Genomic DNA, 16,390 nt, shown 5'->3' with positions numbered 1-16,390 from the left:
TATTATTTTTCCTTTGATGAGAACATGTATATTGTACAAAATATATATATATGAAATATAAATTATACATGGTGTGAGAAGCAGGGACGTGGTGGAGTATAACAACAAAAAGGAATGTTACACTCGTGCTGCAGTTTCTGTGGTTCCATGACATGCTTTTGTGGACAGCTAATAAACGACCAGAGTTTAAACCATATGAATGTCACTTTCTGCTTTATTTCTCACGTGTTTTTGGCCACAACCACGACTTTATGACCAAATACATTCAGAATTATTGACATAACCACCGGTTCATGCTGCAGTCTTTGTGTTTACTGCTATAGTGTATCTTTGGTGTTAGCAAATGTTAACATGCTAACAGGCTATGATGAAATTGTTAATTTAATTATGAAAAATGCATGAATATTAAAAGAACTGTTCATTTCTTGTGTGGTATCTGGAAGTAAGGAAGTTGGTTCACTTTTAAGACCAAAGACCAAAGTATTAGCCCGTTTTTGCTAATTATTTGAAAGTGACACACCCGCTATTAGTGTTTCTGTTCGCCCATTCCACTTCTGACATTCACAACTCGAATACACTTACATGAAAACACTAATATACAACAAATACACAAGCAAATACACACTGACTGGCATTTTTGCTGTTTCAACTTTCCTGTTTTACTGTAAAAGCTGAGGATTAGAAGACAAAGGTGCTAGCGTAAAGGCTAATACACCTGTTAGCATAATGGCTAATGTAGCGGCTTTGCTAACGGCTTTTATCCCCAAAAGGGATAAACGGCATAGAAAATGGATGGATGGATGGATGGATGGATGGATGGATGGATGGATGGATGGATGGATGGATGTTCATGAAGGGTTTATCTGCTAATGGCTAACACTTCCAGTTGGAGTAGAAATGCCAAATGTCAAATGAGGAAGATTTAATCAACATTACGAATGTTTTCCAAGCAGTCAGAATTAAGGATAAGGCGAGAGGTATTCTATATTTGCAGATTCTCACTTTAGTCCAACTCATAAAACTGGGTCACATATAAAGTTTCATTTGTCATGTGTAGGCTTTGGTCCTTTCAAGGGATGTTGACACTAAGAAAATTAGACAGAAAAACCTGACTTGTCCTTACAGGTAGGAGGCTAGATCTATAACAGCAAAACAGGTGTCGAACATTTAATCATTGCAAAGGCCGACACTTTGATTATTTGTGTGCTTAACATTATGTAAACAACTGTGAGGGTGTTCTTATCTAGCGGTGTTGCAAATAATTCTTTTACAAGGACACTGCAGCATCCCCGGAATAAAAATGTGACAAATCTGGCCACGGCCCAGCACCGGGGTGGTTTATCGATCCTTTTACTTCGACCGAGCAAATGACTCAAGGTACTAAAAGTCATGACAGCTCCCTCACAAAGCCAGTGGACTGTCTACAGTCAGACTGATGAAGAAATACAAGGTCATAAAAAGTCTGGAGGAGAGTCAGCCTCTGATTCCTCTTTACAGGGGATTCCTTTTTGTCCACAGGAATATATATATATGAATAGAAAAATCAGGTTCACAGTTAGGCCATTGAGAATTATCTTGTCAATTTCTTAACACCACAATGAATGAATATGTCCATATTGGGGCAGCTTAATAGTTGTCCAAATGTAAATACAGCTAACATATTACCATATGATACCATACAGGCCTTTTCCCCGTAATTTTCTAAATCAAAGAAAGCTTTACCCTTTTAACAGATGCAGGTCATAAATTTTATCCACAGTGTATTTATACCTCAAGCTAAAGATGCATCTTCCCTGATGTACCTTTATAAAATGAGACGTGGTATTTTCAGACAACATGGCACTGCATGGCAGATTCATTTCTGCTCCAGGTTAACATCCGACAGCTGAAACAGAGCGCACCCATCGCTGAAGTCATTTTTTAAGCAGAGTGACAAAATATATTACATCAGTTATGATATCAAATAAAATAGCTTTAGGTTTGTACCATAGGTTTGACAGTTTGTGTCAGTTTGGCTTCATAACTCTCCATATATCCTCGAAATTCAATGTGTTGAAAAAGTCCAAGATGGCGTTGTTAAAGTGATGTGTGTTAAATCTTGATGGGAATCTGTCTCTCCATTCATGTCTGTCCCAACTATAATATGAACAGAAAGAGTTAAGACGGTGCTTGGCACTGCCAGGTGTCCTGAACGTGATGGAGATGTTGATACTGCACTGGAGGAACGAATCACACCGGCTCAGACTGCCGGGTCTGGGGGAAAGGGTGGACAATGTCATGAATGGGATCACTTTGGGTGGACAGTCAATAGTGTTCAAGGTGAAGCTGCCGTAATCCAGTAGGTGGCGATAATGCGACACACATGGCTGCGGAGCGCGGTAAAACTCGCAAGAAGAAGTAGATTAAAAAAGAAGTAGAAGAAGAAGAGTAACATATCGAGCCGCCCTTCCTCCCCGCCAACTTGCACCGCAGGGTCGGGCGGACGTCCACTCACAACAACCCCGAGTTAATTTGCTTATCTAATTGAATACTTTCCGAGGCAAAATGGAGAGCCCACACCGCTCTGAAAACGGTAAGGCCACGAGGACCCAAACATGTATTACCCTTTCCGAGTTATCAGGTTTTCTTTTGGATTGTGTGCGCCCGATTTTGAACATGGCGTACCCCGCTATGAGATGGCGGTGGCTTTGTGCTATGTGACAGCGCTAGCGGGCTGATGTGTACGATAGTTACCGAAAGGAGCTCACGTCAGCTAAGCTAGCTATTAGCTAGCTAGTTAATCCACACTTACTGTATCGTTGAAAAAATGCTAAAACGTAACAGTTGGCAAATAGCTAGCTGACTGTCAACTCAAGCTAGCACTAGTTAGCAAATAAAAATTAGCTTTGAAACGGTTGACAGATGCTGCCTTCAACTAACTAACGCTAAAACTGCTTAGCTAGTGGCTAAAAACAAAAAAACAAGACAACTAACGCACCGGAAAGTCGAGCACGCGTCAAAATTGAGACACACAGCAACTGATTTACTTAGATAAAATGCCAGGATGAACGCTAATATTACATCGAAAAAACTGCACCGCCTTTACTATTTCAACAACTTGGGTAACACAGAAAGTCACGACTACCGCAGCCATTTTTCCACTTTGATGGGGGGCTTGTGAGACGTCGCTAGAATTACGACACAGTTGTCAGTCCGTGAAGGCAACCAGGGCCAGCTTGGAGGGACGTGAGGGTGCAACAGGGAAACTGATCCGGAGCCAAACACCCAGCTGGGACCCTCAAGGCCCCAGCTTCAGTTACTTATTGTAGTATAACAAAAATCTAAAAAAAAATCTGGATAGTTTTGTTTGGAAATGAGTTAGAAAATGTCAATAAATGGCAATATTAGCTCAATTAATAAACTGTTAATAAACATTGTTACGATTGGCATTATTTCAGTTCATTTTGATATTAAATCGTCAATATTCCTAAATAAATGTGTATCTATTTGATTTTCCACCCAATTATTAATTACGTTAAACCTGGCCTCATGTAGTAAGCTGCCACAAGTAATTAGCTGTGTGTTCTGTCCTTGATTGGTATTTTAAGAAGGGCAAAAACTGATTGTTTTCATTATTGATCAACCTGCAGATTTGTTTCATGAGTCATTTTGGTCAACAGTCGAGTATCAAAAGATTTTTATTATCTTAAAAGCCTAAAACAACCAACATGTGTTCAGATTTGAGAGGCCAAATCAAAAATGATTTTACTTTGCCATCTTTTTACTTGGAAGGTAATTAAATGATTAATTGATTCCTAAAAGAGTTGTCAGTTAATATTCTGTCTATGGGCTGACTGGGTCCCACAGCTCTTTTTTTGGCCCCGGGGCCACCTGGTGGATTGAGCTTGTCATGAAAGTCCTGTAAAATATGTGATTTCACATTTGTGTCTGCTCACAGAATCAGCCACTAGAAGTATCTGCGAAGTGGTTTTATTCTGAATGAAGCATCTTTGCTGGTGTCTATGTGGTGATTTGTGTGTTTCATGTTTATGCATTTTGTATGTTTAATAAAACGCCAGAATCAAACTGTGATGACTCAGGTTCAGATTTTGAGAGTGTAAAACGTTTTTCCAGAGTCTCTGCTTCTGCTGCCGTCTCTTCGCCTCTTCATCCCTCCTCTGCGCCTGGTGTCTGCAGCCATGTGGCAGGTCGTCCAGAGGGGGAACGTGCAGGATTATGGGATGGTGGAGGAGTTCATCATTACAGTTTCAGAGATTGTACCTGAGCTTTTGAACGCAGATCAGAAAGCTCAGCTCCTCCTGGGACTCCGAGCGCGAGTAAGTAAGACTGTAAGGTATTTTTGTGGAGCGTTGACTGAAGATATTTGATGGTTTAATAAGGAAACACGGTGTGTGACGTCACTCCAGCCGTCTGGTTTCTCTCTGGCAGATGTTTAGCTGTCAAAGTGTAAACACCTATTGTTGTGCGTTCACGCAGTCAGACTCAGCTGATCAACATCACCTCAAAAATTCACAACATCCAAACAACAGAAAGCTAAATTATTGCCTGACAGATGGTGAAGGTGCAGCTGAAGAAGAGGTTTAATATTTCTTAGACAGAAAATGTCAGCATCACCTGCAGGGCACTGTACGCCTCGCCTGAAAAGAGTTATTAATGATTTTCATTTCTCTGCACTGAATCCTGTGAGTCTGCTGTCAGTGGATAACATTTCCAGGTGCCGTTCTGTCAGACGTATTTACCCTGAGCCGAAACCTTTTGCTGCAGGTGGTTCTTGAAATGTGTCGGGCCGAGCAGATAAACGACGCAGAAACCATCGAGATGCACCTGGAGCGGATCAGAGCCCTCATCTCCACGTGGGCAGCACAGGTCAGCGTGCGTGCATGTGACCTGTGGGTCAGCAGCGTGGTCACGTTTTCCATCAAATTAGCACTTTTCTCAGCTGAAACTAAGTCTGTGCGTATTTTTTTGTTCCAGCCGTGTTTTGCTGAGGTCGAGTTTCCAGAGTCGAACTTTGTGGATCAGGTTGAATTGCTGTTGAAAGATGCTGAAGAGAAAGAGAAGTTTTTCCAGGTTTGTGTCTTTGAATATATATTTGTTATGTTAAAGTCTTTAAACTCCTGCAGCAGAATACATAATACACAGTGTTTGTTTGGCGCTTTAACATTAAACTGTAAATGGTGATTATTTGTTTCAGGATGTTTTTCCTACAGATTTTGGGCCTGAGTATGACAGCGCCCTGCAGGTGCTAATGCTGGATTTCCTGTCCAGACTGGAGAAGCTTCTTCCAGTACCAGACCTTCAGCAGGTACTGGAACCAACATCAGTCAGCACGTCCGTTTCTTTCAGCGGTCAGATTTGAGATAAAGGGGAACCTGATGTCTCGTACAGCTCACGTGCAGACTGTCATTTCTGAATAGCCGCTCTTCATCTGAAAAGAACAATTTAAAACATGCCTGCCGTGTAGTGCTTCACTTAAAGGTCTGTAAACAAACAAAGCGAGAAGAATTCACAGTTAAACAGAAAATGTCTTGACTCTGTCTTCAGCTCAGCTTTTCGTTTTTTAACTTGTCTTTCTTTCCCAGACTGCGTCCATGCTCAGTGCCGTCCCATCTGCCCTGGAGGAGTGTGTGCACTCTGTTCCCGACCCTCGCTACCTGAAAACTGTGCTCCTGCACCACACGACGCTCGGACATTTCGACTTATCTGGTGAGTCTTTTGTGGGCTGCGTGCACGGTGTGATGACCTGCATTCAGAGAGTTGAGACTTTTTTAACAGGGTTAGGGTTCAAATAAGTTCATACTGATTGTATTTCCGTTTACAGCCACTAACCATAAATCCAATGGGGTGCGTCTTTTCTTCCACAGATGAAACTCAGACCATTCCTTCTTCCTTTGGGAACTGCATCCTCTCTTCGCTGTCCCTCCCTCAGCTGGAGAAGGTTGTCATTGACGCAGACCAAATACAGTTACAGCCTCCATCAGAGCAGATGCAGGGTTGCATGACGGTGCAGGTGGAGGGTGAAACGGTGACACTGTTGGACTACATACAGATCGAACAGCCGTCAGGTTTGGTTGAGCCTGACGATCATGAAGAAGATGAAGTGAACATGGAGGAGGCTGCTGGAGAGGATGTCGGTGACGCCCTGAAACCAGCAGCTTTCCAACCACTGAAGCAAAGCAAAAGGCTGCAGTTAAAAAGAAAAGTTTTAAAAGAAAGCAAAGACTCAACAGCTAAGAGGCAAAGGAAGAAATACCCCAATAATAAAACGTGTCCTGTGTGCAATAAGATCTTCCTGCGAGCTGCAGCCATGAGGCGACACCAGGAAACTCATTCTGCCAATCGAGATCTCAAGTACAAGTGCGCCAACTGTGACAAACGGTTCAGGGACCATTACGACATGAAGCGACACAACATGCGCGTTCATGAGAAGGACGAGATGGGTAACGGCGCTAAAGAGGAGGACGTGGGAGACCCTTGCACCTCAGAGGTGGCGGAAAACAAAAACTGCCTTCTGTGCGGGAAGTATTTCGCCCGTCGGGTCGACATGGAGCGACACATGAAGTCGCACTCGGAGGACCGCCCGTACAACTGCTCTTTCTGTGAGAAGAGGTTTAAGAACCCTTATGTTTTAAAGAGACACCAGAAGGAGATTTGCAAGAGCAGAGAGCTGAAAAGGCCAAAGAGGAGAGAGACGCAGCGCTCGGCTCTGCAGCCGCCATCGGAGGCGTCGACAGAGGGCAAAGTCTGTCCCATCTGCAGCAGGATCTTACCCTGCTCCGCGGACATCGCGAAGCATTTACGATCTCACACCGAGGAGCGTCCGTTTATCTGTATCACGTGTGAGAAAGGCTTCAAGTACAAGGACACGCTGAAAAAGCATCAGATCATTCACGGCCACGAGGGGATCCGGGAGGAACAGAGCAAGACGGTGGAGCAGATTTTAGCCGAAGCTGATACTCAGAACTGTAGTGACGCGGGTAAAAAAGAAAATACGGCAGATGCACCTGACAATTCAGAGGAGTCACCGTCCTCACCTGTGAAAAAAGTGGACAAAAAGGGCCTTAAAGTGTGCCCCGTCTGCGCGAGGGCGTTCGACAGCGTCAAAACACTGAACAGGCACATACAGTGTCACACAGAGGACCGGCCCTATCACTGCATCCACTGCAAGAAGCGCTTTAAGCACATGCACGGGCTGAAAAGGCACCAGATTTACGCAATTTGTCATAAGAAAATCGCTCGATTCTCGTGGAAAAAGGAGCCGAGAGCAGGGTCCAGCCAGAGCGAGGCGGCCAGCGCCGACCCCCAGCAGGGGCCCCCTCTGAAAATACCCGTGTGGTGTTCAAACTGCGGCAAACACTTTGAATACCCTTCCGCTTTGAAGGAGCACCAAGAGAACGTTTGCAAGGTGGAGATGAGTGAAATCATGAAATGTGACGACTGCGGGAAAGAGTTCAAGAGCATGACCATGCTCAAAGTGCACCAGAGGATTCACGACCCGCTCTACTGCAAAGAGTGCGGCAAGATTCTCGCCAACGAGCCCGCTTTCGAGAGGCACAAACTCATGCACAGACCCATGCAGTGCACGATGTGCGACAAGACTTTCACTTTACTGAGACGCTTGAGGGAACATTACGAGAAGCAGCACGACTTCACCGGACCCTTCCCCTGCCCGCAGTGCGACAAGACCTTCATGCAGCTGTCCTACCTCGCCATCCACCAGAGAATCCACAAAGGAGAGTTCCCTTACATCTGCAACATGTGCCCGGAGAAGTTCAGGTCCTCCAACTGTCTGACGGTTCACCAGAGGAAACACACCGGGGAGAAACCCTTCCTGTGCTGGCAGTGCGGCAAGTGCTACCGCTCGGCCTCGGAGCTCACCGTGCACATGGGAACCCACTCCGAGGAGAGACCCTGGGTGTGCACGCAGTGCGACATGGCCTACCGCACCAAGCTGCAGCTGACCAACCACGTGGAGCAGATCCACATCGGCGTCAGGTACCCCTGCAACAGCTGCGGGAAGCAGTTCATGAAGGAGACGTCCCTGAAGAGGCACGAGCTCATCCACACGGGCGAGAGGCCGCACCAGTGCACCGTGTGCGGCAAGACCTTCCTGACCGCCAACGAGCTCAGGCTGCACAACAGGTACCACACCGGGGAGCGCCCGTACAAGTGCGAAGAGTGCGGGAAGGCCTTCATCCAGTCGGGGTATTTGAAGTCGCACATGCGCATCCACACAGGAGAGAAGCCATTCAAATGTGACATATGTGACAAAGGCTTCAGGTTGTCTTATCACATGAAGAAACACAGGCGGACTCATGCCGGCAAGCCAAAGAGCTACGTATGCGAGGAGTGCGGCTTAGCGTTCCTCCATAAAAAGTCCCTTTGGGAACATTCTGTCACGCACAACGTGAAAATCGAGCCGTCGTTCACCGACGAGGTGAGAATAGAGTTTCAGTAGAAATCCTCCATGTGGGTTGTTCTGAGCTGGATTCACCAAAAACACATCGTTTCTCAGTTCTTCAGTTGCTCTTTGACTCTGGACCATTTGGTAAATTGGTGCTCTTTTCCCTCCAGGTTGCTTTACTGTGTTCATTCACATGTTCCACAAAGCATATTGATGATCTGTAAGGTTCATGTACATATTTAAAGCCAATGAATCATTTCTGCTCACACAGCTTTTTGAAATAAATCTATCTTGATTGAAAGTCTTGCTCCTTTCATTTTTATGTAAAAAACATGTCACCCAGGACATTTTCCATTGCTTGATAAGACCTGCTTAATACACTATGAGCTACATCTTAATCAACGGATTAATGAGCAAAAAAATCATTTTAGTCTCCTGGTAGAGGACATATAAGCAGTCCAACTTGTTATTTCCAAACAATCCAAAGCACAATATTATAGTCACGAAGTAGAGATTAAAACTTAACTGAAAATAAGACGCTGATTAAAACATGAACTTGACCTTACTTGATATATTTACTGTATTTTATATCATATTGAATCTTGAAGATTCAGAAGAAGAAGAAGGTTCCCCTTCAGACAGGTTTTATGCTTTAAATAATCATTTATTCTGCTCCTTTGAAGGTTTCAACCTATGAAATCACACTCGTTCCTGGTGTGACCTCAGTGCAGCAGGGCTGTGCAGTGTTTGTCAGTAGCCTTCTTCAACCACAAGATGGCAGTATAGTCGTGCTAATAGACCGCAGCGGTGCCTCACAGAGGAGGCAGGGAGCTGTCAGTCTTGCCCCCTGCTGCCACAGCTTGTGTTGCAGGCTCATGACTCTGCAAGCCTCCAAACACATAAATAATACAGTGTTTATCCTTCATTAGCATCCACACCTCAATCCTCAGGAAGCACTGAAAGTGTAGCACGCATTAAGACATCAGTTTACACTGGAATTTGCAGGAGACGCTTGTTTGTTTATGCAGCCTTTCGCTCTATGCAACATAAATTTCCCTGCAATTGTTTATACAGCCTCGGCGACTGCAAATCAATATTACTCCCCTGCTCTTCCTCTCAGTGTGTGTCACCTGACTGGGTAATCAGCCTGAGTGACAGTTGAAACCGCAGCATCCCTGCCCATTTCCAGAGAAACTGCTCCCATCCCTCAGAAAATCAAAGGTCGACTGAGTCAGAGCCTCTCCAGAGTGTTGGGAGCAGATCACTTTTTAACCCAAAGCATATTGATTTATACGGGGCTGTAATTGCTTCAGTGTGTCCTGGATTATTCCCCCCGTAATTGAGGCCTGGCAGAGGTCTCTTTCCTAGACATAGCCTCCCCGGTGCCAGGTGGTGGGCAGAGAGGAGCGCCGCACCCACTCCCCAGCCAGCCGGGAGAGAGCCAGGGAGCGGTGGCCCTCGCCCCCCAAACGCCGCTGCTTGCCATGGGATAAGTAAACAGCACAAACAGTACACTTCCCTGCACGCTCTGAGGTATCTCTGGCAGGCCCTCGTCCAGCTCTAATTGCAGCATGAGACATTTAAGCTGGACGGGACGGACAGCTCGCTGCAATATCAGTGACACTAGAAAGTAAATCTGTGCCCTTTTTTGGATGTTTGGCTCTCGTCTGCGGTGTGTCCCTCCAGGATTAGATGTGTTTACTGAAACTACATATTAAGGCTGTAATTACTGTACATGCTATTGTTCAAGTATTTGTTTTGTGTTTTTGTTCCCGACTCAGTGGAACATTCCTGGATTTTGTAATAGACGGAATGCTTGCACGCTCCGACAGGTCTCGAGCTTACCGTGGTGTCACAAGCGCAGGGGGTAGACGAAATCATGCAAACGCTGCACGAAGAGCGACGTGTTGCCTTTAAAAACACGTTTGTCTTTCCCTTAAGAGCCGTACTGCATGCTGCACCTGCTGCTGTGGGTCCCAGCCTGAATCCAAGGGGCCACAAGATGAAAACTATATTTCTGTTGCACAAAACTTCGCACACTTTCACTTCTTCAAGCCTTTAAAGTCACTTTTTCTTAGAGCTACAAAGGAAATCATTTGTACCGAGGGGCCGCAAGTAAACATTTGTTTTAAGCCAAAAAGGTTGAGTACCACTTCTTTAAAGCTCCTCCAACCAAGATTTTTCACCCAGTTCTGCAGCAGACATGCATTTTTTTTTAGTTTTTAGCCTCTTTTAGCTCATTGTTTTGGATTTATGACTCATTTAACTGTATTCACTCTCATCTCCTTTGTTTTCAGCTGCAACAGGCAGCCAAAAAGCTTTAATAAACACACTGTGCGCTGCCTGCCCAGCACTGGTGAGCACAGTGGAGCATCTAGCAGTTAAAGAGCCAGATAAGCCTCTCAGGAGCTGGTGGAGACCAAAACGACGCTAAAAGCAGAGCGACTGTTGGCTTTACATGGCACTTATTTCCATTACGTTACCAGTAACACTTTTTAAAGTGGTGGTTCTTCAGTTCTTCTGCCCCAAAGTGAACAAAAAATTAATCTTTGCAGCTTTAAAATCTCACCTGTTGAAAAACTGGTGAAACCTGCAATAACTTGAGTGTGAAACAGTCCAAAACGACAACACTGACATACAGTATCTCCTTAGAAACTCATATGGAGAACTTGTTTGAAAACAGTTGCGTTTGTGTCCGCTTGATGTATGAAAATCCAATTTTCACTCAGCTTTAAGCTCCGTTTTGGTCTCCACCAACTCCTGAGGGAAATATCTGCTCATTAGCAGCTAAATGCAGCTATGTTCACCAGCCAGTCGCTAACCTAAAGCAAGTTCGTCTGAGATTTTTCATATAAAACAGTTGCCAACGTTTGTCACCACATGTCATTTGATCCATCGTTTGTGTAGAAAAATTGTTTAGTGCAAGTTTAACTGTCTAAACATTTAAGTTTACTTGAGCCTAAAAGCCCCTTTTTGTTGACCACCCTGTTGTTCAGCCACACAGAACAAAGCAGTCACATTATCTGGGTAGAGCGGTAACAGAAACGTACAGTAAATAAAAAGCAGCTCCTCTGCGGCTGAGAGTTTGTCTCTGTTGTTTTCATCAACAGTAACTGCAGGATGAGCCTCCAAGTTCAGATCAAGCGATGTGAGAACATGCACTCTGATGAAAATCCTGCCACTTCCAGCACGTTCAGCGATCACAAACAGTTAAACTGTCCCAGAGATGTTTTTGAAAAAGCAAGTTTTGATCATCAACAGGCACCACGGAATTTCCTGGCCTTTTTGCTAAAATGCTGCGACCCCTGCGAGTTACTACGGAAACACAGCGTATCAAAACAAGCGGCCCGTTTCTTGCTTTTGCTCCATGACGCACCTTTATTTCCTCCATATGAACAGTGTATGGCACAGCATAGCAATATCTGCTCTGAACGCAACGGTGCCACACACAAACCTGGCCGAACCACCCAAAGTTTGTTAAAGTAGTAGAAAAAAAAGCAGTAGATACCCTACTTTCAGTGTTTTTGCAAGGCTTTTTTGCAACCCACTGAGCTGGAAAAACCTTCAGATTAATCAAGAGATCCTCATTGATGTGTATTTATGTGCACTTGCATGTGTGTGCATGTCCTCATGTGAACCTATGTGTGTGTGCCCAGACATATCCCCAGCCTCACACATCCCCTCCCATCTTGGGTACCAGCCCTCCATCCTCCCTCGCCAATGTGGTGTTCAAGCACAACCAGAAGCTTCATCTGCCTCCCCGTCCCCTCTCGTTCTTCCTCCGTCCTCTCGCTTCCATCCACTCGCAGTCATTTGCATTCTGCACCGCTGTCTGTATCTGTGTATCCTTCTGACTCGGACATTTGTTTGGCAGCAGAGGCCAGACGGGATGCTGTTAACACTGCAAAAAGTGTCAATCTTCGCAAGTGTCTTTGTATTGCTTTTTGTTAACAAGTTCTTCCAAATGGGGTGAAATAACTCAGCATGTCGCCAAAGTTGCTGCATAAATTTTCTTTTGTGAGCATAACTCAGGCAGATCACTCACCTATCATTAATAAAACGACACTCAATTCAAGAGAGAAATCCCTTAAAAGAGGGAATGTGTTGTAAATAAGTGAAGCTATGTTGCTGTTATCATTTTTAAGCACGTCCTCCGAAGAGAAAAGGTGATTTTAAATTTCACTCCTGATCAAAAACACTTGCAAAGATGGACACTTTTTGCAGTGCACTCCTTCCTACACCAGAAGGGAGTGAAAACAAGCCGTTCCCTGGTCAATGAGTTCACCGGGGTGGACGTCTCCTTAGACAAGGCTGCAGGGGGGTTTAGAGGGGGAGGCGTGGGGAGAGGCAGGGGGTTCACAAGTCTTGCAACCAAAGAAAAAAGAGTGTCGGAGTGAGGGAGGGGGAGAGAAACCTGGCACCAAGACAGTTCAGAGCACTGGGCATTAGAGACGGCGAACAAGGGAAGGTCAGCCCCCCCGCCCCCCTTCTTCCTCCTACTCCTGCATCAGCAGATGTACAGCATGAGCCCATCATCAATACTGCCAGACCACAGCGACAGGGAGAGCAGGAAAGTCTGTGATGAAGCATTTACGTGCTATATTGTGTATGTGTGTGGAGGGGTTGCATGAAGAGGCAGTGAAAGATGAGATAATTTCACATCTAAGATCAGCTATACTGACAGAGAGGCTTATGGGCATCAGTGACCGACCACGTCCCTGATCTGATGCTAACAAGGTCATCCTCTGGTCTGAAAGCAGCTTTGTCTCTAATCAGAGGAGCATCATCATCATATTCCACGTTGTATCAGCAGCTTCTGACGGTGACGCAATCCGCCAGGGGAGGCAAGCAGAGACGCCGCTCGGCGCACATCTCGCCTCCGAGCAGCCGCCTCACACCGAGATAAGTCAGGGCACAGATTGAGGTCGTGCAGCTGGGGCTGAGATTCTGAGTGCAGATATGTTCATTAATGCACCGACCGTCTGCAAACGAGCATTTTGTATAAAAAAAAACAATTTCCCAGAACACAAAGGAAAATCTCAGTTTGTCCGACCAGCAGTCCAAAATCCAAGAAATTCAGTTCACAATCACAAATGACAGAAAACATTTGGGCGGTTTCGCTTCCTAAAAGTCTGGAACAATCAAGCCATTATCAAAATATCAAGTGTGAAGTCGTAATCTGCAGATTTTAGTTTCAGTTTATGTCCACAGTCCGTCCACAGTGCAAAACCCCAAAGATATTCAATTCACTATCAGAGAAAACTGATGACACAAACATTCTTATATAACTTCAACCATCAGTCAATCTACTTATGGTCAGCATTTTACTGCAGCATCCATCCACTGCTGCTACATTCAGTCTCTTTATATCACAGTTTTTGTTGGTTTATTCCCATCCTGGATCCACATTATGGAGAAAATGAGGCATGAATGTAATCCAGAGCAATTTAATCGTATTAACCTCAGTGTTCGCTGTTCACTCTCCTGCAGTCGTACCAGAGCTGCTTTCAAGCAACGTTACGCAACTATTTAACGTTAAAACAGCTTCAAAATCATTTTAATGGTACGTTGACACATAATATGGAGGATGGCGCCTCTACAATTCCCACTCTGCATCCTGACTGCCTGTTCTTTAACTGAGTAGCTTGGGTTGAACGTGTACGGCCTCCCACGAGAAGTTCGTAAAGCTTTACGGCGCTACGTCACAAACCACCAACTGCGGCTCTTCGGCTAGCTGTAAGAAGAAGCTAGCTCGGTATTCTCTTTATGGACATCATGGCAGAGGCCAGGAGACCAGTTCGGATAAAAGTAGATCTCGCACTGGCTTTTATTCATTGGTGAGATTAGTCGATGTGGTTCTTTGGGTCTGATGTCATGTTAGCCGTTAGCGCATGTGCAGCTTTTCATGAGAGGCGCGAAAGCACGATTTGTATTTATGACAGTGATGTAAAAGTGAGTTGTACTCTGAAACTGTAGGGGCGTTCATCAAAAATGTGACAACAAATCAAGACATCAGGCTGTCATTTTGTGCATTTTTTCATCACTGAAGCCGTTTGGAGTAACGTGGGGAGTAGCCGTTAGCTGTAGCTTTCTCCTGCGAGCAGCGTGAAATCCCCTCACTTTGATTGTTACTGAGGGAAGTCTTTGTTGAAAGGGCATCAGTTTGTTTGCACTGTAAACAGACACGCCAGCTGTTTTTCTGCTTTAAAGACTTTTTGCTGCTGTATTAAACCACAGGGTGGCGCCAACTCAACCAGGACAGAAAGTAAGGATTTTCTATGGGTCCATAATTGCTCATTTAGCTCAATGGTTCCCAAAGATTTTGAGTAATGACTCAGTCAACTCTATTTCTCCAAAAATAAGCAGAATATTTAATGCAGACCAATAGATAATATATATATTTGGCATTTGTGCTTAAAGAAATTATTAATCTATTACCGCAAGTGTTGCAGATGAATTTTTTAATCGTTTTAGCTCCGGTGCGAAGCCACATCAGTGTCACTTTTTCAACATGTTTGGCTTCTGACTCTTCCAAATGAAGCAAAGCTTGCTTTTTATATGATCATGAGGTGTGAGAAGTCCCCACAGAGACGGCATGTCTCCTCTTAGATCATTTAATTTGACTCATTATTCCAAAACAATCAAGCATTTCACAACGAAAAGCAAAAGTTTGACACAAGTCTGAAAAATACGCTTCATTTTTCTTTCTTCTCAACTTCGGACCCCCTGACATTTAACATGCAACCCCTTCCAGAGCCCCCACCCTCATGCTGGACACCGCTCATTTAGTTTCAGTGAAGTTTGGATGTGAGCTGCCTCTGTAACCTCTGCAGCCTGAGCGTGAATCAGCTGTCTGTGTCATGTGGGGACATTTGATCGTGCTTGGATTTTGACCCACTTTGCCAACGACCCTAACTGTTGCGTGTCTCCAGCCTCCCCGGTCCCTTTTGGATCCGACCTTGCTTGTGATGCACTTCTGCACACTGGCCGAGCATGCTGGGATACGTGCTGGTGTCCTGCTTTATGATTGGGTCGCAGCACTGATCTCATGTTTAGTGATTAGATCAGTGATGAATTCCCATCCCTGCTGAAAACGAGTCTCTTTAAGCCCTCGCCTTGTGTGAAGCTGTGGTCTGCCATGGCTGCTTTTCCCCCTGTGACGCACGGGCCTTGCTTTACCATGAAGAAGGCGGGTGGCTCTGCACAAAGGGTGCCAGCAAGTGTTTATCAGCCCTGCAGTGAAGCATCCGACCTGGTAGTTTTCCCGAAGGAGGTCGCTGAAATCTGAAATCTGAAAAACACGAAACACAGATCATCTTCATCGTAAAGTTGCGTGTTTCTCTTTTGCGTTTCAGATCTTTTCCCCATCAGTCAGCTCATGAAACGTCATCAGATATCAATCACAGACGAACCCGCATCTGTTGACTCAATTTCAACACAGAAATCTGAAGATCTGCTTTATTTCTACAAGAAATTCAAGCGACAGAGTGCAGAAAAGCAGCAAATCCTGCACAGAAGCACAAACTTTAGAGGGAACTGGACTTCAAACGAGGCTTTCTGTTTAATTCTGCCTTATGTTTTCTCTCTTTCACTCCAGTTCACACATGTTTATTCTGTTTTATATTAGGTATTCAAGTGTGCATCAAGCTGGCGACTGAGTGGGAAAGTGTTTTTAATGATTTATTTTGGCGTTAATCAAATTAAACTTTGGCTCGAGGGGCTGCTGAATTACGCGGTGCCAAATTACGCACGACAACCAACAGTCACATCACAACCTCCAGCTCGTCTTTAACGTCTCCTTCATGAGCTTTCAGCGCATAAAATCGTGTGTTGTGTGAGTGTGAGCTGCTGCTGGTGGGGCAGCACCGCTTTTTCTATCTTGATCTGAACTACTAACCAAGTCTTAGAGAGATCAAAATTCAATCCCGTTCTGAGAAAAAAAGAGAAATGACGTTATTTGAATATGTGCCCAAAATCCTTAATGAA

General features: G+C 44.8%; 1 protein-coding gene across 1 annotated transcript; it reads left to right on the top strand.

The window, feature by feature from the left end:
• Positions 1-2,432: 2,432 nt before the first annotated feature.
• Positions 2,433-8,702, top strand: LOC139350872 (zinc finger protein 11-like). The gene is made up of 7 exons (XM_070992519.1): positions 2,433-2,572; positions 4,114-4,316; positions 4,765-4,866; positions 4,975-5,070; positions 5,195-5,305; positions 5,583-5,706; positions 5,865-8,702. Exons 1-7 carry the CDS (start codon positions 2,545-2,547, stop codon positions 8,456-8,458), a joined length of 3,258 nt encoding a protein of 1,085 aa, XP_070848620.1. The 5' UTR covers positions 2,433-2,544; the 3' UTR covers positions 8,459-8,702.
• Positions 8,703-16,390: the final 7,688 nt, after the last annotated feature.

Source organism: Chaetodon trifascialis, chromosome 22 (genome assembly GCF_039877785.1).
Source record: "Chaetodon trifascialis isolate fChaTrf1 chromosome 22, fChaTrf1.hap1, whole genome shotgun sequence".
In the NCBI taxonomy this organism is placed as follows: domain Eukaryota; kingdom Metazoa; phylum Chordata; class Actinopteri; order Chaetodontiformes; family Chaetodontidae; genus Chaetodon; species Chaetodon trifascialis.
This window is presented reverse-complemented; position numbering and strand designations above follow the sequence as displayed.